The sequence below is a fragment of the Anser cygnoides genome, chromosome 26 (assembly GCF_040182565.1).
Source record: "Anser cygnoides isolate HZ-2024a breed goose chromosome 26, Taihu_goose_T2T_genome, whole genome shotgun sequence".
In the NCBI taxonomy this organism is placed as follows: Eukaryota; Metazoa; Chordata; class Aves; order Anseriformes; family Anatidae; genus Anser; species Anser cygnoides.
The window spans coordinates 2,887,746-2,911,280 of record NC_089898.1 but is presented as its reverse complement, the minus strand read 5'-3'; the positions used below and the strand labels follow the sequence as shown (position 1 = coordinate 2,911,280).

The 23,535-nt window shown below is 42.0% G+C and overlaps 1 protein-coding gene across 4 annotated transcripts in view; it reads right to left on the bottom strand.

Moving 5' to 3' along the window:
• The window catches only part of DOCK5 (dedicator of cytokinesis 5), a 121,700-nt gene that overhangs the window by 48,326 nt on the left and 49,839 nt on the right, over positions 1–23,535 (bottom strand). For all 4 annotated transcript variants that reach the window (XM_013200957.3, XM_048045713.2, XM_013200958.3 and 1 more), the window contains 11 exons: positions 15,638–15,721; positions 11,640–11,680; positions 10,557–10,612; positions 9,829–9,925; positions 5,761–5,909; positions 4,776–4,911; positions 4,490–4,647; positions 3,718–3,799; positions 2,842–2,971; positions 2,044–2,116; positions 407–549 (listed from right to left, as the gene is read on the bottom strand). In XM_013200957.3, the coding sequence (XP_013056411.3) occupies positions 407–549; positions 2,044–2,116; positions 2,842–2,971; positions 3,718–3,799; positions 4,490–4,647; positions 4,776–4,911; positions 5,761–5,909; positions 9,829–9,925; positions 10,557–10,612; positions 11,640–11,680; positions 15,638–15,721 (1,149 nt within the window). The remainder of the gene's footprint in view (positions 1–406; positions 550–2,043; positions 2,117–2,841; positions 2,972–3,717; positions 3,800–4,489; positions 4,648–4,775; positions 4,912–5,760; positions 5,910–9,828; positions 9,926–10,556; positions 10,613–11,639; positions 11,681–15,637; positions 15,722–23,535) is intronic.

The following is a 23,535-nucleotide window of genomic DNA, read 5'->3' as shown; positions in this document are numbered from 1 at the left end:
TTGAACATGAAACATGAAAACGCATTAGTGAGTAAAAGCCAGACACACAAGCAACTGCAGAAGAATCCAGAAGAAAGCACTTGGAATATGCAATCAGCTATGTTCACTTCCAAATACTGTATGCACATATAAAAAAAAGTACTGCGTTTGTAGCAAGTAAGTCATCAGCTAGAAAGATGACTTTTTTTTTCACCTGAGTAAGAACAACTTGTTTTTAATCTTTTTAGCTCCCAGTGTGCTGGGATGGCTGTCATTACAAAGACCATAGGTTTGGCTCAGGGTAGGCAGCAAACTCCAGTGAGCATTGATCTCTGGACTTTCACGAGCCATTTACTTTCCTTTCTAAGCAAGGGGAACCTTTCCCCACACCAGGTTTTCACATCAGCTTCTCGCCTGACTGCTGTACCTTGCCCTTTATGATTCACTTCCTTTGCAGCGATGACTTTGTTGAAGACAGAAGTGAGGGGCTCATTTTCTCCAATCACATGGGAAGTTATCAGTGGGGACATAATTAGCTGTCGCTGTCTGATGTATGTTTCCATGGCAATCCTGCGAAGAACAACAACAGACTGGGAAGCAGACATGGAAGCAACATCAAGCATGTGCTCTGCAAGACAAGGGCTGGCCAACAGCTGACTAATTTCCAAATATATATATATTTTTAAATAAAAGTTTTTCCTTCACCTGCCTAAACCCAATGGAAATACATCTAACCTCTCAAACGAGGAGCTACGTCGGTGCTAGCTCAGGCTTGAAATAAGTAACATGGGCCTCCTAAAAGACTCCAGGAACATTTTTATCAGACTGAAATAGCAGCCTTCAGGACAACCATAAACAAAGGCAGGTCTCCTTTGTTCTCTCTCCCATCCACAGGCTGCCTTGCAGAGTAAGTCTGGCTGAGGGTCACCATGCAGCAACAGCTCACCACATAGGGCCCTGCGCTCCCATCGGGTGAACTGAGCCCTGAATTCAGGTGGGCCTCTGAGTCATCCCTAAGAGATTACGTAGATTAACTACTCTTAAATTAATATGACTCTAATGACATCACATGGAACCTGTCCCTAGCCACAAACACATCCAGTGAGCCTGGATCTAGAACCAGATTTCACTCCTCTTCCAACATCATCAATAATTAACCAAGTATTTCCACAGACTCCTCACCCCAGTAGAGGTGTCCAGATTTGGATCTAAACTCAACCTCATTAGAAAATAGAGGAAAAAAGAAAAAAAAGTAGGAGACTAACATTATTCTGCAAAAAGACATCCTTCTTTGCAGCCTTTAAGGTCCTGAGAGGGTAGGGGGAAAAACACACAAAAAAAAACCATAAAACAATCTCCCCTGAAAATACCTTGCAACAACATATGGCTACACCAAATGGACTGCTGTATTTAGGCCTGTAACAAGCTGATTCTACCCAAACAAGCTTCCTTTTAATTTACTGTAATGTGCTGAAAAAGTGAGCAATCAGAGAGCAGGCTGAACACACAAGTTCTAGCATTACAGAAACTCAAAAGACAGCGGGGCTTGAATTTCTTTCCCAGAAAGAGGTAGAAATCCCTTTTTTATTCTTCTCTGACCCACCTTTACAAGGCAATCTGGAAAGCTACAGGCTGACAATACACAGGGTGCTGCACAGCAGTGACAACAAGGATTGTGTTCCCTGTGTGCTCAGGTGTTTCTCAAAATCTTGCCTCAGTCTCATAACAGTTTTTAAGGTCACATCCCCTAGACCCCACAACATTATTTTGCACTGTATTCTTTTTTCTTACTTCGGATGATATGGATATCAAAGCAGTTTCAGCTGCATTGCCAAGACTCCCTAAGTAATTTACCCTATCATACAGCCATGTAAATCAAGGGGAACAAAAGTGTCAAAGGACTGACAAAAATCTTTTCCTTCAAAAAGCTGACTACTGCCATTAGCTAATCTATTTGTAGAGACCTTGGTATGCTGCCAGGTTCCATACAAATTCATCCTTCTCTGAAGGACAGCTGGCTTAGATGAGCCAGATATGGGATGAACTCTGAAGTCCAGTACTTACTGCTGAAACGGAATAAAATGTTGCTTTTCCTCGTCATCCACCTTTCCGTGTATGATATCAGTTATGTCCATCACTGCAACAACACAAATTCAACAAACAGTTCTGCCAAGTTGCTAAAGAGAATACAGAGAGCTTTCCCCTATCAGAATGGAAAAAAAACAGTTGCTTAGTTTGGTCCAGTGCCACTAATGACAGCAATACAGAAGGCCACTCTCATCGTTAAAACTTTTTAGCAAGCATCTTTTCATCGATACTGAAGTCAGCACACAGTAGTGAATGTGAATATTTTTGCTGATAAAAAAACAGGTGAGACTCAGGTATTTCAAGGCAAAAAAAATACATTCAGGTTTCAAATTCTGATTATTTTGAAATTGTCTTTCCCACTAATCTCAAGCAAGTCTCTTCACAAGAGATCATACAAACTGAACAGGAATTGGATGTCTCATTCACCAAAGCTCCTTAAAAAAAAATCCAGCTTTATCTTACTCGTTGCGAGGAGCAAATCCCTCTTTAGCAAAGATCTGAAAAGTCTACTGCACCGAGAGCAGTGTGTTATCTCTTTAGATGGTGACAAACCAAAAAGTGAACGCTGACAGCATGTCATCTTCATTTACTGCTTTAATTGAAAGATCTCAAAGGAGCACTGTACACAGCTCAGTATCAGAATCTCCATTCTGAAGACAGAGATGCTGACACAAAGAGGTTAATAGGCTTTGCTGATGTACAGCTTATGTTTCCTAACCCACTGTCGCACCCACTGGACCATGTTCTTTTCTCTTATGACTGAATTTGTCGTACCTGCCACACCAAACGGTCTCCGAAGTCCACATGTATGTTTCTTCCCGTCTTTTAGCTCCATATGCCCCACCCTCACAATCTGACACACCAAGCTGATTTTCGGTCTGATCAAGTCAGAACTGCTTAAATCCTAGAAATCAGTTAAAATAGAGTTACATCAATCTGCTTTGTGAATGGAGAAACAGACAGAAGGTAAAACACTTCTTGTTAGGCTGTAAACATGTTTAAAAGGAACTCTCCTCTTTAAAATAAAAGGAAAAACAGTTCCCTTTGAGACCTAGGAAAATGACCTGCTAGTGTATCTGTAGTAATTTCCACACAGCAATTCCTATATATCCTACTACTCTTTGAGTACCCCAGTAACAGTACTGAAAGGAGAGTAAGTGGTGTTAACTGCCAGCACACTAGATCCACTGACAAGGCACTTAGTTTGTGCCACTGCTGCTACTTGTCAGAAATTATTCCAGTCATATAATTCCATTAACATCTCGTGGCAAATAAATTCTAATACAGAAGAGAATCAGCAAAGCAATGGGCTGAAAAACAAAACAATTCTAATCTCAAGCCTAGGTTTTCAGTACAGCTAGGCTTCGGAAGAGAAGTGCCTAACAGGATTCAGCAGCACTCATTGACAGTGCCATTTCAAAGTAATAGACTTTTACTACTGCTTTGGACTGACATACCACAAAACGCTTCTCAGAAGCATTCCTTTGAGGCTGCCTCTAAGATCTTAAGTGTCCATGAAAACACCTTAAAATGCCCCATGTGGCTCCTCTCTGCCAGGGAAGGAAAGGAAAGGAGGGGAAAGGGAAAGAATCCAGGACTCATGTCTGCAGCATGGGGAAGAATTTCCAGGATGTAAATACAGTAACTTACAGTGAAGACTGCTTGAAGGTTATTTAGCTTCTCAATTTCTTTAGGCATCCCATTACTGCCCCAACGAACCAGGTAATTTTCACTACAAAAAAAAGAAGCAAAAAATAAAATAAAATCAATGACATTCCCATTATCTAGGAAAAAGCTCAAAAGCATTTTGATCTTTTAGGAGTATCTGCAAAGCTCTGCCAAAATATTCTATGCCAACATGATTCTGAGGTGACTCATTTCACTGGAGACAGGCATGGAGAGAATGGGTACTCTCAGCTACTTCCTCTTACAACTGGGACCGCATCTCCACACCCGGCAACTTCAGTGATGGAGACAGAGGGTGCCTGACACCTACATGTTTCCTTGATAAAGTTTTTCATATCTTCCCTGACCAGTAATAAATAACCAGCTCGTAGGTGTGAAATTGCACCGACTTGGCAGCAAATATCATGCCCATACGTGACCAGAAGGGAAGCAATGAATCGATTGTCTCAAATATAGTGAAAACACTAGGGAAATTTAAGAACATAGACAATCTGGGATTTCACTAATGTATCACAGAAATGCCCAGCTTTACGAAGGGGAGTGCATGTGCTCAGAACCTTGGTTTCTTACCAGAAGTCAAATAACCCCCTTCCATATCACCACTGGAGCAGCAACCAACAGAACAGAGAAAAACTACTCTGCTGGCTCTTCCTTTCTAACTTCCTAATTGACTAACTTTCTAATTGGCTTCCTCACAATGACTAAATCGCTTCTGTACATACAAAAAAAAGCCTACCTGATGAATTTGGAGAGGTCAGGATCATAGAGGCTCATTAACAGCTCTGCATCTTCTCCAATATTGCAGACAAAATTCTTGAAGTTTACATACAGGCTATACGTGTGTGTTGTGTTGAATATTGGCTGTCCTCGGAGGTCCAAATTCTGTTGCAGGGACTGCAAAGAAGGACAGTACTCCCATTAAAAACAACATAAACTTAGTTCTGCTGCCAAAGTAGCACAATATCCTTAAGAGGAATGTACAAATAGAGTGGAGAGGGCAAAGCCAGCACCAAGAGATATACCTTCTCTTCCTGGATTCTTTCATCAATCCTTTTGGATGCGGTTTCATGGGCCTTGAAGAGAGAGATTGTGCTGGTTTCATCTGGGTCCAAGATGTTCCCATTGTCATCTCGTACAACCAGGTCCAAACCTAGGATCCTGAACAGCATGCAAACCAGAGGACAAAAGACGTGACATAATGTATAGGAAGCAGAGGTGACGAAGAGCACAAACCACTGACCAAGCTCTAGGCAGCAAACTGACTCCAATAATCACACTGCTGGTTTTCCTATCTAGAAATGCTGTCCTCTCATTCCCCCACCACTAGTTTTCCCATTAAAGGGAAAAATAATTAGTCAGGTAACTTTATGCTAAGATGACACCATCTCTGTTCTCACTTAAACATATTTAAAATAAACAGGTAGGTATATATAACAACAAAGCTTATGGGTTATGGCTAATTATTACTCTTTGCCATAAGCTTTTTTCTTAATTGACTTATTTGACCTGAATCAAGTCTGACAGGTAGACAAATGAGTTCTGTAGACAATCTCTGTTCTGTATAAACCGATGAAAGGTGCACTTTTGGTGGCCTATAGAATCGCATTACTCGGTTGCTGATAAAGCAGTTTAGTTCATTAGCAGTATCCAAATCCTGGCTCCAGATAGCCAGGCACAAATTGTGCTCCATGGGAAATGCCACCCTGTGCCAGCAGTTCTGCAGAATTAAGACAGGTTAGGCTTCCTGCCAGGTTAAAGAGAATGCTGGCATATGTAGAACCAACTGCTACGTGCCCACCTGCCAGGTTAGCCACGTTCTGATGGGAACAGAAAGCTGTTATCCCCTTTCCAAGGGAAAGCATTGAGCCTGATTCAGCGTTCTCCTCGTGTGGTTATTTACACCATTTTGTATTAATAAACATCTATATCCATTCTCACAACACAGTTCCAGAGCTTTCAGTGGGATGTGGGATTCTCTCCAGCCCCGGGACATAGTTTGGAGTTTACCTGTTACCGTAGTCAATTTTAGCAGTGACTTTCTTCTTGAGTTCAGCCAGTTCATCTTTGGGAAGAGTCCCAGACAGGATCTGCGACCTCCATTCTATCAGACTGTAAGTCATTTGCTGGACATGACGGAACTGTGTTGTCTTGTTATCCTACAGAAAACAAGGGACAATTTCAAGCTAGTGATAGCCTGAAAACTATGAGGTCAGTAAGCTTCCTGAAAGGTACTTGACCAAATCCACACAAGTTGCATTTAACTAAAAATATCTGAGAAAGAGGCACTGTATGACAATACAAGATTAGACCATGGAGAAAATTCTCCAGCACTTTGCACTGCCAAGGTTTAAGTGTCTTAAGATTTAGGGTCTGCCACTCAGAATGTGTGATGTTGTGTGACGTTTTTATGCATGTCCCGTTTGTTTTGCTTGTTTAGATAGTTAGACTCTTTAAAGCAAACACTTCATTTACTTTTGAAAGTCTAAAGGTGATACCAAAACATAACTACTTATGCCACTGATGTCCACATAAGCTTTTTCCTCACACCTATCCCTCCTACAGCTCTCACCAGCCAAAATAATTCTTCAACCTATTTGGTACACATGAAAAAGATCTCATCACCAAAATACAACATGAAAAACCTGATTAATTCAAATTCTGCCTCCACCACTGTTTACAGTGTTAGCAACTATGTTGTAAAACCAGAATGCTAAGGGAGCTGAGTCCATGGATGCATTTTCATGGCTGCCTGCTCCTTATCCTGTCCCAACAGGCACTCAAAATCCATTACAGTGAAAAAAAAAAAAAAAAAAAGGAATGGTAACAAAATGCAGCAGTATCTGGGATACACTTCCCTGCCAGTATGCATGTAATATTTCAAGGTCCACGCTCTACCTGCTGGTACCTGGATTGCCATGTCTACGCCTGACCTCCAGAGAGGAGTTCATGGAAATCAGAGCAGCTCTGTGGAAACACAATCATCTCCCTGGCTGGTGCCTATCAGTAAATAAGGCTGAAGCTTGTCTGCTTTTCAGAGCACTCGTTTTTGTTTATATTTGCATAGACCTTAGCGCAACCCAGGCCTGACTCATTCCATGCTCTCAAGCACTAACCCAGGCAAAATGGTAACAGAGGTTTCTCAAAGTTCACTTTTATCAGTCCGACAGGAGCTGTTTAGAACCCACCACGCCAGGGATCATCCAAACATGCAATTAAAAGATAATGTGGCTGAAGGAGGCTTCCCAGACACCACCTGCCTCATCTACCCCGGTACTCGCTCCGCTCTGCTGCAGTCACTGCATTTTTCATCTTTTGCTATGGATTCAGCATCTCTAATTACAAAGCACTGACTGAGCAGAACATCAAAACCTGCTTTGTTAAGGAGCTTCCTCTTCCCGTTTCTACTGTTATCATCTCTAATTAAATATTTTTTATGCTCTTAACTGGTTCTGCCCTAATAAAATTAGTCATACCTGTACATCTCTTTCATAGAGCCCCAGATTCCAAGGCTCACACTGCAATTAGGAAGTGGATAGCTATGCAGTAAGCCACCATACTTGCAGCTGTACCTGCTTAGATAAGTAAGCCTTAAAAAGTGTCAGCTGTAAGATTCAAGAAGGAATTCGGGCCTCATCCTTGTTTTACCTCTGCATGGTTAGCCAGTTACTACAACCGTCTTATGTTGAGAGTCAAGTGCAGTTCATTTTCAGAGGGAAAGTGCCATAGTTTTGATCATCTGGGACAAAGTGTATGGTTATGCAACTCCAAAATGATTTTTATTTTATTTTTTTTGGACTACATCCCACCCAACAGCTAGTGGGAATTGGTCGACTGTGTATTGCTGCTTCATCCAGGTGGCAGCTGACTGATGTCACTTGGCTGTATCAGGGCTGTTAATGTTTAACCACAAGCCCCAGCTGCTCCCACACGGCAGAACGAGAGGCTCACCTCAGTTACTGCCCCGTTCTGGTCCCTGCAAAGAACAGGAATGATAAGAACTACTCATCGTTCGCCCCTTGAGAATATAAATGTAAAGGGAGCTATAAATAGGCATCTTCCTTCAGTTTGGGCCCATGTCAAGGGGCTGGCGGAAGCTAGATGAGCCTATAGTTGATACAAGGCAGATATTGCTGACATATTTAGTAAACAAAGGCAAAAATAAATGTACTCTTAACCTGAGTTAAAAAGGGAAGAAAACTTGGGTTAGCTTTCAGGGAAATTCAGAGCATATCTTAATTTGGCATGAGCTAACCCTGAGTTATCTCTGCACCTGTTTACATTAGCTAACTCCCATTAACCAGCCCAAGTTAAAAACCCCTGCCCATTTTCGTATTTATTTTGCAGTGGAGATATACCCCCTGGTACAATGTCTGCTGCAAAGCCCAGAAATTAAAGTGAAATGAAATGCTGCCAAATAAAGAAATCCTCTGTATTTCCTTTCTCTCCTCAAATATCTCCTTCCTCCTTTGTTATTTTTTTCTTTTAATACATACTGCAGGGGGAAAATAAAATAAACTCAAATCCATTTCAAACCACAACATTTTCCAGGACTATTTTAAGAGTTATGTTGGTTAAGCACAGGAACATGAAAGACATCTGCTCTTAAAAAAACAGATTCTGAGGCTATGATCTTAAAGTTATTCAGAAAAAAAAATAATAATCAGGAATAAAACTCTCTTTTCACACAGTAATAACGTCACATACGGTTTCTCATTAAGTTAAGAGGGTGGAACAAATTTTTGTGGTTTCGTGGCTCACAAACAAAACGTGCTTGTGGCCCCGTGAAATTTTCAATAGCAAAACTTGCTCTGGATAAACTGAATTGTTAGAGCTAATTTAAAACAATTCTTTCATCTTAATTAAAGTCTCAGGGCACATACTACTCCGCAGGCTGAACACATTACTGACCAAAGAGAAATCTCTTGGCTCTTCTTAACATGCATTAATAATCACCTTTAAAAGAAGGCAATTCATTGTGAACTCCAGCTGTCCTTCTCTGAGCAAGAACTTCACCAACTTTAGCAAAACTACTGAATCTGTGCATTACCTTGAGCTGACTTTTCTGTAGTAACTTTGTCACGTGTCTTGTCATTCTCTCTACTGAGAATGACACATATTATGGGACTTTGGTCAGTCAAATGTCCCACCAGCACCCCCAGCCCTAGCTCTCTTCCTCTCCTTTGCCTACCTGACCTGTACATGCACTCGGGGGTGAGGCTCAGGCATTCCATTAAATATCTACACGATGTCCAGAAACACAGGTTTCACCCTTGTTAAATGTTTTGTTAAAACATCACGGTTTCTCGCACAACTTCACTGAGATCTCCTGCCCTCATACAGGAGGGATGTGAAGCAGGAAGCCTCACTGTACAGCAAACTGAGTCACACTCACAACCCCAACCAGCTGACACGATGCTGAGTGTGACTTGTGCCAGCTGATGCTCAGAGTCAAGTCTTCAGCAGTGCTCTGTCATCACAAATTGTTCAAGTACAGCGAACACTCTGTGGCACGGACTAAACTGCCACTCTGTCTGTGCTCGCACATTTATTTAGAGGAGAGCGGAACTTTTTTAGCCCCTTGTGAGGTCAGTTTTACAAGAATGATAGTTCTTCAGTTCTGCATCAGGTTCTCTTTAGAGATCTTAAAGTGCTCTGCAAAAGGCCCAGGTCTCATCTCATCCGACATCATTTAATATCTTGTTCATTTTATTTGCCAGACAATTGAAACAAGAAATAATTACAGGACAGAGTACAGCAAAGCATGAGACAGTTATCTTCCTAATAACTGAAGATAATTCTGCTTCTGCATACGCTCCAGACTGCTGCTGAATCCCCCCTGCCCCAGCAACATGGGGTTTGAAACACAGCAGATCTAAGTCTCTTATCAGCATAACTGGACTCTGGAAACTCCCATTCTTAAAAGCCTTACCGCTTGCAATGTACACACACATTTCTGGCTGCACAGAAGGAAATAAGAGCTTTTAAAAGACTTCCACACTGTTTGCATTTCAACCTGAATGAAGTAGCCCTTCTCTCACTTCCTTTGCTAAATACCAACCACTGAAGCAAGCTTACCACGTACAACTTGTGCCAGATAACTGCCCACTCCCTCAGGGTGGAAGTCAGTTCTTGCCCAAGGGGCAGTTCACCTGGAATCACCGTCTCATGTTGTCTAAAGTAAAAAAGAGAAAATAGAAAAAGGGCATTATACTCAAGATCAAAACCTTATACTCAAGATCAAATCCTAAATGGACAAAAATTAAGTTCTGAATAATCACCCTGGTAACTCAGCCACAGTTATTTAATAAATAATAATTAAAAAAAAAAGTACTTTCTAAAGTCTCTTTCTATTGCAGCTGCTTTTTCCCCTCACACCGTAATGATCACAGAATCCACTAAAAGAATCAAATGAGGAATCATTTCCTAAAATGTTTTCCAAGGCAGGAAGGAATCCACACTCCTGCTGGCTACTTGGCTGTGACCAGCAATGTGTTATGATTCGCAGGATTCCCCAGAGGATCTCAACGTAACTTGACCGACCTGCCTTGCTACTAACTTGTCTAGCAGACCTTTCTTATTTTTGCAAGCGGTATTCTCTTGCATCTATGCCTACAACTGTTTTGGGGTGTACAAAGGAGAAGTTATGCAGCTCCAGAAGTCCAGCACAGGTATCTCCTGCTGCACATACAGACCAGAAGCACTCACTACAATAACCACAAAGTTTTTTCATTTATCTTTTAAATGAAACAGATTCCATCATTGGTTTTGCTACCAATGACACATCTCAAGAAGATCAAACCTACCCTCGGTCCTTCACGGTTGCCTCCTTTAAATGGATATATGTTTCTGGGAAAATGCCCTAAAATAAATAAACAGAATGAGTAAATAAATAAATTGCACTAGAGCATATGACATGACAAAAGTGCATTCAGCAAAAAACAGGAGAAGGAGGGTAAGAGCATGATCAGCAGAACAGCAACTGTGACTGATGTTACTGTTTACCCACAACACAAGTGTGTTCGGTCAGCCAGTCAGTGTATCACAGGAAAATGAAGTAAGAAGTGTCAGGTTGCACGTTTGAACACTATATTTGATGTTACTACATCTCAGAACTGAAATCCTTGCTTCACTACAATGCCACTCACCTTCCTATACAAAACACTGTAAAATCTTGCAAACTATCAGTCACGCGCCCTTGCTACAAAACATTTTTGGGGTCATCTGTCAAGATGCTGTGGACCCATGGTTCTCTAGAAAAGCTCACAAGACATAACAGCATTTTTAAGAATTCACCAGTCCCAACTTTGCATTATTTAAGAGCAACAACCCTTCTAGGAATGCTGCAATCTTCTTCTATTTTCTTTTCATCCCCCTTTAGGCCCGAAAAATAGAGATTGTGAAGGATGTTACCACATGAGAGGTGGCAGGATTCCTACGGGAAACCAGATTTCCATGGAGTTTTCAGACTGGTTTCACAAACCTCAAAAGGCCTGGCCGAGATCCATGCATGCATAATTTTTGGAATATTTTCCAAGTCAAATCAAAGCCCTAACCTCACCACTATATATAACTCATGTTGGATGTCTACAGGTCCAAGACTCTAATAATAAGGCAATAAACTAGTGTATGCAGATATACAACAGTCAATTCCCCTAGTTCAAACGGCATTATGCATGCCTACATTGGAGAAGTACCCCGTTAATGGTTCTGAAACATTTAGCTCAAGGGCGTTTATTTCTATCACTAAGGAAAAGGACATATTGATCAGGAGACCTGCATAGCATTAAGACAAGAGATACAGCGGGAGCGTAGCCAAATTGCAGCACTGCATGGGGTCTGGCAAGGTGTGAAATAAAAATTACAGTTACTGAGAAGTGAGGTCATACCTTCTTAGATTTATTTCGGAGTGTGTATCCTCGGTACCAGCCTGTCAAAGAGAAACAGAAGTATTTTTTTCCTCTCTACAGCAATTAAGTACACATTGTCATTCCCACCACCATTCTACAGCATAAATCTGTTGATCTCGTTCATTTGGGTTACACTGATAGGGCTGAATATCAAAATCAGGCCTCTCCGTGCTACATGTTAAGAGTGACAATCCTTGTTCCATAAAGCTCACAAATTATCTGCACAGCACAGAATTACTGCTCGGATCATCTGACAGATAAGCACAGAGGCAAATACAGACATGCACACACAACTACTGGCCGAAGATCATATAGCGTGTATATGGCAAAGGGAAATACATTCAAGAATGCCAAGTCCAACTCCACTTCACCCCTTTTAAAGTCTTCTTTTCTATGAAGTTCATTTTCATCCAAATCATCACACAGATTTTGCTTGAGCTTCATATTATTTAGGTTCTTTAGACCAAGTCATAGAAAAAGAAAGCCTTCCTTCAAAGGAAAACTGAAAGAGAATGTTCTGTTAGATAAAGGAAAAAAAATCTGCTTGCCCTGGTACTGACATTGCTAGATCTTGTCAAGATAATATTGAGAAGCAAAGTATAAAATACAAAGCCTGCACTGCGATCCCCCAAACTCAGAAGCACATGCCTCTTTCAGAGTACACGACTCTCTTCAGCACCTGGGGTTAAACCACTATTTTGATTTCAAAGTCACTGAAATGCAAGTGTGTGAAAGAACTGCTGTATCTCCTTCTGCCCTCAAGCAAGCCTTGCTTAATGAGTAGACAGAAGAGAAGCATCGCTGTGAGAAAGTCGCTCGGCTCTTCTTCCGCTGTCTCCAAGCTATAGGAGGCAAAGGGCTTTTTCCTCTCCACCCTCACTTTTGTCATTTGTCTCGGCTGTGTCAGAGCCGTGCGTGATCAAGGACTGTTGCCTCTGGGTGCCTGTTCCTCGCCCTCTCCAACAGTCTCCAATCACCTTTGGTCCTCTTGAAGTTAATGTTCTGGAAATAACAACACTAAACATTTCAGAAGGATCTGTTCCTTTTTAAATGCTGACGTGCGGCCAGAAGGTGCCTTGTGCGGCCCTGGGGTAGGATGCAGACCTGCACCGACTCAGCCCCTACAAACACTCTTCCAAAGGTCTCTGCAGCCACAGGTCTCGGTTAGCCGCGCTCCCGGAGCACCACTTTTTGACTCCGCTCCTGAAGGTCCCTGCATGAAAACAGCAACCCTACTGCTCAGCAAACATAAAGGGTATAGATTATGATCCACACTGCATGGATGATGTTCAGAGCTATCAAACAGACATTTCAGCTACTACCACGGACTCTTAGCTGAAGTCTCACTAAAAAGCAAGGATAGCAGACTGACTCTTGCAAAGAAACACCATAAAGACTTTTTGTTGTTGTTTTAAAAGGAACACAGGTCCTTAGTTTTACCCTTCATTAAATGTTTTTATGCAATATGTAAAAAAACAAAAACCAAATGAAAAAAAGAAAACAGGAAATATGAACAAAAACATTCAAATTAAAGTAGTTCAGACAACTACACGTTATACACAGTGATGCAGTTACAGAGACTGCCCCAGCTCACATGCTTAACCACAAGGTCTTTGATCCTTTTCCATGGTACCGTCCCACCTCTCAGGACCACAACGTACACCACTGCACTGTACTGAAATAAAGCAAGGGATGCCTTCATCTACTTACAGCAGTCAGCGGAATTATAAAGAGTCAAACTAGGAACAAATTCAATGCAAACTTATTTGCATCGGGAGAAGAATCTGGTCTGAATCCCAGTGTGTGGGCACACATTCCTTCTATCCACAATGTGGCCATTTCCCACAGCTTGCAAAAAATAATAACACATATTGCAGATTAGAGATGATTCCCCTGAACAGAAACGTATCCTCCCCAGCTCACCACTCAAGGACAGATCCCCAGAGAGAGAACGTAAAGCCTGCACTGAAGAATTCTTCAAAATTCTGGAGGCAGCAAGTTTCCTTTAACTCTTGGATTTTGCAGCATATGCTCAATCTTGCCAATATTTGGCAAACAACTGGATAAGTGGTATTTATCTTATTATCAAGTGGAAAAAGTCATTCTGTATAAAGACCTTATGCCCTTCAGCAATCAGACAGCCAACCAGAGAAAGAAGGGAAAAAATAGCTTGCTTTGCAGTTTACAAATATCAAGAGTATCAAGACCAAGACACCTAGGTACAAATATTTTTGTTTTAAAGGAAGGTAAGTCTAAGAAAACTGATATCCTCCACAACTTCACATGTATAAATATACTGTGCTGTTTCAAAGCCCACTTGAAGCCCAAATAAGACATTGCAAGAATCAGAGTTTTTAAGATTAGTTATATTTATGGGAAACAAGACTAGACCAACAACAGTTACCATCTCAGAGATATCTACACCTTTTCCTTTGGATTCACAAATGTCTGGCCCAAATTTTTGGCTTGTATTTCCAGGAAAACTTCTTAGCTGCACTGTGGTAATTCCTAGGTCCTCAGTCACAAGCTAGGATGCACACCGATGGCTTGACATATGAAAACAACCAAAATGCATTTGCTTTCCCAAACAATTTACAAATCAGTCCTCTCAGGCTGAAGTTCCAAAGTGAGACATTTCAGGTAATAAAAAGGAATGCCACTGGGGTATTCGTTTTGTGTTCTTGACTGTCACTCTGTTACAAACAGCTGACTGCTACCACTGAGTGGGACTGAACAAAAAACTTGCTGTAAAAATACATAAAATACTCCCAACATTTTCGAATGTATGCAACTCATACTCTTCATAAAGACTGTTTTTATCACTGACAAAAACAGCTCATTAATTAGTTGTATTACACACTAATCCCCCCCCCATAAAAAAACAAAACAAACAACACAACACTCCCCGCTATCACACACATCAGTGTGAAAACACACATCAGCAACATAATCTGCTTTGACATGTAGGTACCGGCTGGCTGTTTCCAGTGTCAAGGTCAAAGAGGAATGGAAAGAGAACAATTGGCTAAGAACAAATTGCTAAACAAGCAGCGTGCCGTTCCCAGCAGAGATACTGAAGAGACTGTACTCCGAGTCTCTTTCAAACTGATGCTGCTTGTGAAAATGATTGCATTTATATTTTGGAAAGAGCATTTAGGTTTTGGAGAGCATAGACACAACCTTCCAAATGAACTAGGGATAGATAGGTACAATCTTTAAAATAATTACAAGGCTGTGCTCTATTCCCGATATTGAAATCCTCATTAAACAGTCTAGTTTAATAAGTAGGTAAGAAACACAATAAGTATCATTTTCATCTTGTGTAAAGAAGTAATTTTGTTTTCCTTTCTGCATGATGTTTTACATTAAGGTACACGTTATGAAAAACTTTACTGGAAAGTATTAGGAGAGAGAGCCTAAAAAGCACAAAGAAGCTCCATCACTGGTGTCTTTCAAAAGCATATCATGCCAGTTCTTGATACTACCACTTAAACCAGCATTACTTTTAAACAATTAGACCTGCCCCCTCCTTTTCTTTCAACCACAGCCTCCCTTGTCTCAGATCAAAGAACTAATTCAGGCTAAAAGCTTTTCTTTTTTTTCCTCCATCTGGATCAGTTCATTCCTTGGCCTGGCACAAGGTTAACGTGTGGTGTAAAAAAAGGAATGAACAGCCAGAAGTAAAAGTGTTTCTTTCTCTAGCAGTGCTGCTTTGAGTTGTCAGTAAAATCTTACCTTGACAAACCTTTGCCAGGAACAGCATAGACATGACTGCTGCTTCTGTATTTCACATATTTTTGTACTCTTTAGAAAAAAAATCAGGCGTATGCAGCAAGCACGACACAGTAAGCTTCGGTCATGGAATACTTATCAGAAATTGAAAATCTAAATCTGAACTTTACATTTTAAAAATTTTCATTTGCTATATTTACTTTCAAACACTACTGCAAGGTACTTGGAAGTGATCTGCAACCTACCTTCATACATCTCCAGAATGTGAACCGTATCACCAACTTGCAAAGAGAGCTCCACATCTTGGACAGCATCATAGTTGTAGATTGCTAGAAAGGAGGGAAAGGGAAAGAGAGAGTTGAACAACAATCACAAAAGCTGTGAGCTAATCAGATTTTGAGATCTAGTAACACATCACCTGTCAAAGGCAGAATGTGATTTTGGAAAAGTATGATAAAGTTACTTTTTCAGTGTATCATATGCAGGATAGCTTAGTGTGTAGCATATCTATTTTCAGATTCCACCATCAGTTCCTGCAAGGATAAGACACATTATTCTCAGCAGCCAAAGTTATTCTTTTACCTCTAAGAACACAGACCCGTGACACCATAAGAAGCTCCAACTTCACACTTCACTGACAGCCTGCCTGGCAAAGGTCACTACTACCCCGGGCAGAGGCTATGGATCAATTAGATAATTGCCTTTTTTATTAGTGTTTCACAGGGCTAACTATACCACGGCACTCACAAGAACAGGCAAAACAATATCAATTTTCTGCCATAAGAAAAATTCCACTATTCTGTACCAAGTGCCTCAGACGGTTTGCTACTGAAGGCTTTTCCCAGCCACCAACCAAACTTAGCACGAAAACTTGAGATTCTCCACAAATTTAATCCCTAAAGCTAATCTGAACGCTTATCGGATTTCCAGTTGGAATAGGATTAAGTCCAGAAGCCAACTTTGTAAACTGCCTGGTCTCTGCAACTTTCCTGGGATGCAGAGCCCTCCTCAGAGCTGCCTGGCAAGATGAGACAGCTCACTTTGAATTTGCTTTCAAAACAATGCAAGTACAAAGCTACCTAAAGCAGCCAGGAATGGTTCAATGCTATCGTTCAACGAATTGATAAATAAGTCAGAATAGAGCACTCCTTTACCAAAATGAGATGATCTTAGTTAGTTAACTCTCGTGTAAGTAAGGATAAAATCCACATCTTAAATGTAGCAATGCGACCTTCTCATATAGAAATACCGTATTTATGTCTCTAAAAAGCATTTTCCCAAGAAAACGTATTAGTGAAGTAAGCACAATGTTTATATTTAACAAGGCAAATAAATCAGGCACGCTTTTTCAGAGGGCTTTAGGAACATTCTTCAGCGGGTTTGTATTTGAAGAACACTCTGAAAATTAAATATAAAAACTCGAGCTCCTGTGTCAGGAAATTCACATCAAATGCCTATCATTTCCGTCAAGATGAGGTATATCGCCTCCTGGCAAGGATCCAGTGCAAACAAATGACTGTGGCTTACCACACCGGAAATTATCTCACATATACTAACTTTCTTTAAAATATTGTAACTATAAATAATCCAGCAGAGGCTGGCAGGCTGTGTCAATTCCCTGCAGTATCTGCAGTAACCCCTGATCGCTAACAGACACTTATTTTCTTAAGCTGCAGGGGCAGTGCATGTCCGCCGTGGCCCTAATTCATGCCTGCTGTGACTTCCAGTGCCTGCAGAGACCCACACGGGGTATGTGTGCAATTCTTGCACTGTTTTTACGGGGGTTACAGGGATGTTACTGGGATTTTATGGCACTGCTTCAACATCCTATATATATTCTTCAACATCCAACCATAGTGTATTAAGCCAAGATACTCAAAACTGACTGGTGAGCTGGACAGTCGGCTCAGGCACTGTAAACACCCCTAAAGTGAAAAAATTCCATTGATATTTTTGCAGAAAAACTTGTATGATGTTTATGGGAGAAGCCAAACACGACCGCACAAACCAGAGTGTTCCGCTGAGAAGCGCCGCGTATTGCCAGGCACCGGGAGCATTAATCTGGGAGAAGAACCGGTTAATGTTGGATTAGAGTCAGTTAAAAAGAAACCATTCTGCTGGATGCAGCAAATAATTCCGCCAGGATCTGCAGAGGTCAGCAGAAAAGTGCAGCGCCCAGCCCAAAGGAAAGCAAACTCCCCGCGGCCATGCCTCCTGCTGCAGTAAACCTGCCAAATCCCTAAGTTAAGCGGGGACGTTGCGAGCCACTGCTTGGATAGGGCAGCCCCAAATCTCCCCTAGGTGCAGCAGGAAGGGCTGTGGATCAATAAAACCATGCAGGCTTCCTTTTGAGCACCGGGACACAGCCCAAGGGGTGTCGCTCCCTGGGTGAAGCCAAGCACTGAGCAGCGTGCGGATGGACTAATCCCATCGCCCTGTAGACTGAAGAGATTTAAACCACAGCATCTTAGCCAGTTCCCAGCTTGGCTGATTACGTTCTGGCTTCGGAAGCTTCCTCCCGTGGTTGCAGGCTCACTGCTTTATTTGCTGCCTTCAAATGATTTTTCAGGGATGGGCTCGACATGAGGAACGTCTTGTGGGAATGCACTTGTGCTTATCCCTGTAGGGATTCCTACACAGAATTTCTAGATGCCTTGGGTTTCTCTGGGACAAACAGACATTATGTAAACACAAGCCTGTATTTTTCCATAAAATTGCTGCTTTAGCTTCGGACAAAAGCAGTTTGAGCAGCACCAAGCACCCAACAGAAAGGTGGGCGGGCATCAGACGAGCCTTTCTTCGGAGAGCACAGGCAGCTCATTCAAAAGCCAAGAGCACAACAGCCACGAGAAGAGGGAGAACTAAAGGCAGCTCCCTTCCCCTCCAAAAGCGCAACAGCCCCAAGAGAAACAAGTAACTACCGCAGCTCCCTTTTCTCCCCCCTGCTTTACAGGGAAGATATCTCATCCCAAAATGCAGCATTTACAAGCTGAAGGAACATGATTCTGCCACCGTACATCAAAGGCAGGCAAGATTTGTAATATCTTGCTTTGCTACATTGAATTAAGCAAGAACAGAGGGCCACTGTATATAAAGTCTCCTACCCAACGGTTATGTGCAAGGTTATAAAAGACAAATTGCTGGCATATTTTCCCTGGGAGCTCTGCTGTTTGCAACCGATGCTTCCTGCTGCTTCGAGTCAGCCCCGTCTGAAACTGTCCGTCCGCAGTTATTTGAACTGTTTAGCCTCTTTTTCATCATGTGTATTTAATCTGACCTCCTTCCAACTTAAAAGGAAAAGGAAGCCGCACACAACAAGCACGGTCACGGCACGAAAAAATAAAAATCCTTCCTATGAAAACCTGACAGTGCTGCAAGGAGGGAAGAAGAAAAAAAAAAGAAAATAAATACTTCTGCCCCAGAATTTGTAGGAATATGTGAAGTTAAGGCTCTTCCCTTCAAGTTAAACTTCCATTGAGATTTTGTCCTTTGAAATTCACTTTAGAACAGCCTTTCTGTTCCTTTTGTTGCCCTGAATGAAAAGCAGCACTGAAGTCTAATACATTTATTCTGAACAAAGAAGCAGAGAAGAAAACCCCGATCCTTAAGAGATACTGGTTTGTTTTAACGAACTTATTCTTCAAGCATAACTTCAGGCGACATGTTGTATTATTTAATTTGCGTGAAGGAGGCTCCCCAGTTTGTTTAGCAGCAAGTTGGATTAGGAAATATTTTCTTCGGCTGTGCATTCAGCCTGAGCACTTCACCGGCAGGGAAGGTCAGCGAAGTAAACACTGGAGGTGGTTTGAAGAGGGCAACAGATAACTTTATGGCCGATGACAGCAGCCAGAGTTACGTAGGTGAAGATAAGAAGCAATTTTCATGCTGCAGGGCAGGAGGCGACTCCTCAAAACGGATCCGGAGGAACTCCCCAGGCATTGCACAACTGGGTGAGCAAGGGGCACGTCAGGGGGTGCACGGCTCGGTCTGAAGCATCACCCAACAGTCATCACCAGGAGCAAGGGCTGCATGTGGGGCAAAGGACACCTCCGGGACAGCCTGGGCTTTCCAGGGCGCTGAGCAATAGCTAGCAGTGAGCTGGAGGCTTCTGAGAAGGCAGAGTTGGATGCAGGCTGGCAGAGGGCAGGGTTCTGATGGGATGAGCAGGTTTCGTTGTCAATCTCCAACTGTACGAAGGGACAAGATTAATCACAGCACATTCCTGATTCGCCAGAGGTCTGTCAGCAACAAACGGGGCCTGACTTGGCTTTTAGTGAAACCAGTGGGAGTTCTGGCAAATATTTCAACAAAAGCAGGCTTATTCCTTCCCGTCCTACTAGCACCATTCGTTTGGGAGGAAGGTGACAGTGCCGTCAGCTCCAGTGCCACGTGTATTGGCTCTTCAGAGTGCAGCTGAATACATCCCTGGACAAGTGACCTCCTGCACTAATGCAGCACCTTTCACATAACAGTACTGACACACATTAGAAAGGTAGTGATCGTTCTCTCTTACATGCAGGGAAATTGGAGGCAGAAGAACTGAACGGCACATAAGACTTCATCTGCAGCACGCTCAGACGAAACCCAAATATTAATTCCTTGAGCCATTTTAGCCATAAGATCGTAACTCATTTTCAAGACAGCTCTAAAAGGGAAGCTTAGCTAAAACATCTGAAACTAAAATGAACGAGGCAGAAACTGTCACCTACCATTTTGCGTCTAATTCAAAGCAGAGTAACTTGCTTAAATGTATTTGAAATGTGGATTATTGGCCTGGAAAACACAGCCACTGCCAGATCCGCTATTTCTCACTGGGCTCAAAATAACCAGCCCTCCACCCATCACAGAGACCCGATAACAGTTTCCAAATACCACGTCCCACTTCTCTGAAGTCTGCCCTCACCACTATCTGATAGGAGAGGGCTGCGCCTTGCTTCCTCCGAACAAAGAATCACATTCAGTGCTGCAGCAACGACCAGACTTCGTCTCATTACATCTTTCAAGCGAGGAGTCAAAAACTTCTGTACGGAAACAGAAGTATGTGCCTTTATGCTGCAACAGCCCTGTGTTAAGAAGTGGCATTTAGGCTGGACAGACCCATTCGGAGAAGCCTGGTATGCTGTCTGCTGCCAAGACGTAACCAAAAAAACAGTGCCTTTATTTAAAAAACAAGGAACTGCCCAAGGAATTAATTCCTAATGGGAACAAAGGCTTTTTGATGTTTGAGCAAAAAACTTTCTTGTACTACCCAGGAATTTGTGTCTGAAAATTTGAAAATAGCGTAATTAAGATTTGCGTGGCAGATATCTTCAGAAAAAAAGCAAGTCGTGGTTCAACACTGGGAAACATACACGTCGTTATGCAAAAAATGACCACTCCTGAAACGGCTGCAGCCGACATTCAGCCTCGATTCTGCATACTTCCAAGCAAATGCTCAGCATTTTGAATGTAAACCAGAATAGTGGCATTATTTGGATAGAAGGCTTAATTAACAGCCATTATTAGGCTTCAGAGTCAATCATCTGATGAGCTAGAAGTAGACCATGAATATCCTGTATACTTATTGTTTCAGGGTGACCTCTCACACAGGAGTACATTTGGGAGGATTTTTACTTAAAATCATTCAGAGTTATCTTAAAAATGAGCATTAAAAATGAACTGAGAAGTCAGATAATCTGCCTATGCATGAAAATACGGCATGGCCTTTCTAATTTGAATTCTATAACTGTCAGTTTCGGTGTTAATTCCTTCCTTCTGAGAACCGTGAGAATAGCAGAGGATCCACACTGTCCTCAACATGCTTCTAACACTGAAGAGTCCAGCCTAAGACTATGCCAATAACCAAATCCAAACAAGGATGGGAGCTGCTCACCTGCCAAGTGTGATTCCAGAAGCACAGCTGATAAAAAGCATGCTAAGATGTTTCAGATTTCCTCTGAATAACAGAGTATTATCCTGGAGATGGGACAGGCTAATAATCTAAGGTTTTTCAGTCTGCCCTGCACAAATGCTCTGATTGCCAGATTTGGGATTGGGAAAGATTTCCTCTTCAGTCACGCTACCACCAACATTTGGATATTCCCGTTCCTCTCCATCACAGCCTGTGGATCATACGCTAGGATCAATGGTTTAATCTCTCAAAGCCTGGATTGCTTTAGAGAAACCCAACTTAACGACCTCACCCATGGGAAAAGGGACGGCTTCACAAGCATTACACAAATGTTCCAACTAGATGATCTAATGGTCTCTTATGGCTTTGCACTCTACCAAGGAAAACCACAGTCAGTTCCACAACAATGCTCTGCATCAAGCAGCAGACCCAATGACAAATTACCCCTGTACTTTAATTAGAGATTCTTAGGAGATTCGGATCAGGCAAGCTGAGATGATTCAGAACTGTTGAAGCAAAAGACATACTGATTATAAAGGAAAAAGAAATAATCTCCATCTTTTCATGCCTACAGAATTCCCATTAGTCATCTTCCCTTCAATTATTTATTGCAAAGCGTTTACACCACGGTGGTTGCTGCCTGAAAATAAAGGAGATTCTGTTCCCACGGTACATCTATCCTGCAATAAAAGATAGAGATATACATCCTAAACATAATGTTAATATTGACACCAGTAATATCTCAGTATAAACTGCTCTGCCTCTTCCTAAGCATGCCTGGGGTAGAACTAGCCAAACTGCAGCTGCTTCAGTGATCTGAGCCACACAGATACCCCAGTTAAGCTGACAAGACTGCAGAGTAAGTTTTCCTGATGACCAGTGACTTTTCTGAGCTTACTTTTGTATCTGTGGCTAGCAGAGTAAGGCTACGGAGCGCTGGTTATTGCATTACGACACACTAAACCAGTATGTGTATGGGCAGACACAACACTTGGACAAGTCTTGAAATCTCTCCCGTTTTGCCACAAAGTGCGTATTTTATAGCAGTCCCACATTTTGCCCGGACAAAATAAATTTAAAGTCTTAGCCTCTCTTGCTGCTTCCTCCTCAAACTAGGCCATGGAAGTCAACAGCACAGAAAACCTACACTAGGAAACCCACCAGAAACCAAGCCTATCCAAACACACTTGGGCATTCACGTAGACATACATCTGCTGTTTTTACATGTGTAGTCATTTTCTAAACTATCTTCCTGAAAACACGTACCAGAATAATGCACAACAGTCACAGTACATAATAGTAAGTACGCATTTTAATTTATATATAGGTAATACACACAAATTGTTAGCTGTGTAATTTTCTTCACCGGGCTCTCTACTTCCTTTTGTTATTTTCACTCTAAAGAGCCCTTAGGGGTTTTAAGCTCAGATAAAGAATTAATCTACATTAGCTGTCTCAGCTTATGTCTGGAGTAAGAGGGAATGCTGTGAGCCAATGGAGGAATAAATCAGAACCAGTGTGGGAGCCAACTCCTACACTACAGACAACGTATCCCAGTGCTTGATTTATCAAAATGAATTTCCTTCTATTAGACCTACAATTCTAGCCTCCTTGGAACATCATGAAATATCCCCTTTTGCAGATAGAAAAAAAGACGAAGAAAATAGCCTGGCCTCTCTCTTCTTGAAGATTCACACTTCTGTGAACATTTTTCAGGCTGCCTTGATCCATCTTCTTTCTACAACCATTTAAGGCTGTCTGCAAGCTTACCTAGACTGTACTTAAGAGGAATGCCCTTGGCTTTGTTCTTGTTGCTCTACCAGCCTCCATCTACCCCCTGCAGTCAATAATGCTGCCCACCTAACAGCGTTCAAACATACAAAGGGAAGATAAAATCATGAAGTGTTAATGTCAGTGTAAGACAGTTCTTAAGGCCGCAGCCTATTCCAGGTCTGGCTGAATTAAACCAAACAACGTGCAATAGCATGTCAGTGTTCAAGTGGAATGAACACACACGGGAGCAGCCAATCTGGCACTCACGTGCTACAAGCAGCTTCCGAGTCCATAAAGACGACAACGCACTGCTTGTTGGGTCTGGAAGGTGCTCCTTGACTTCATGGTTCACAGTCCAGCTGCCAGAAGATCTTGCTGTTTAATTGAGCCAACCTTCCTTTAGTTGATAAAGGAGAAAAGCCACCAGTGACACTAAGCTGCCATTCGGAGTGGTACTCAATTCTGAGCAGTATGAAGCTG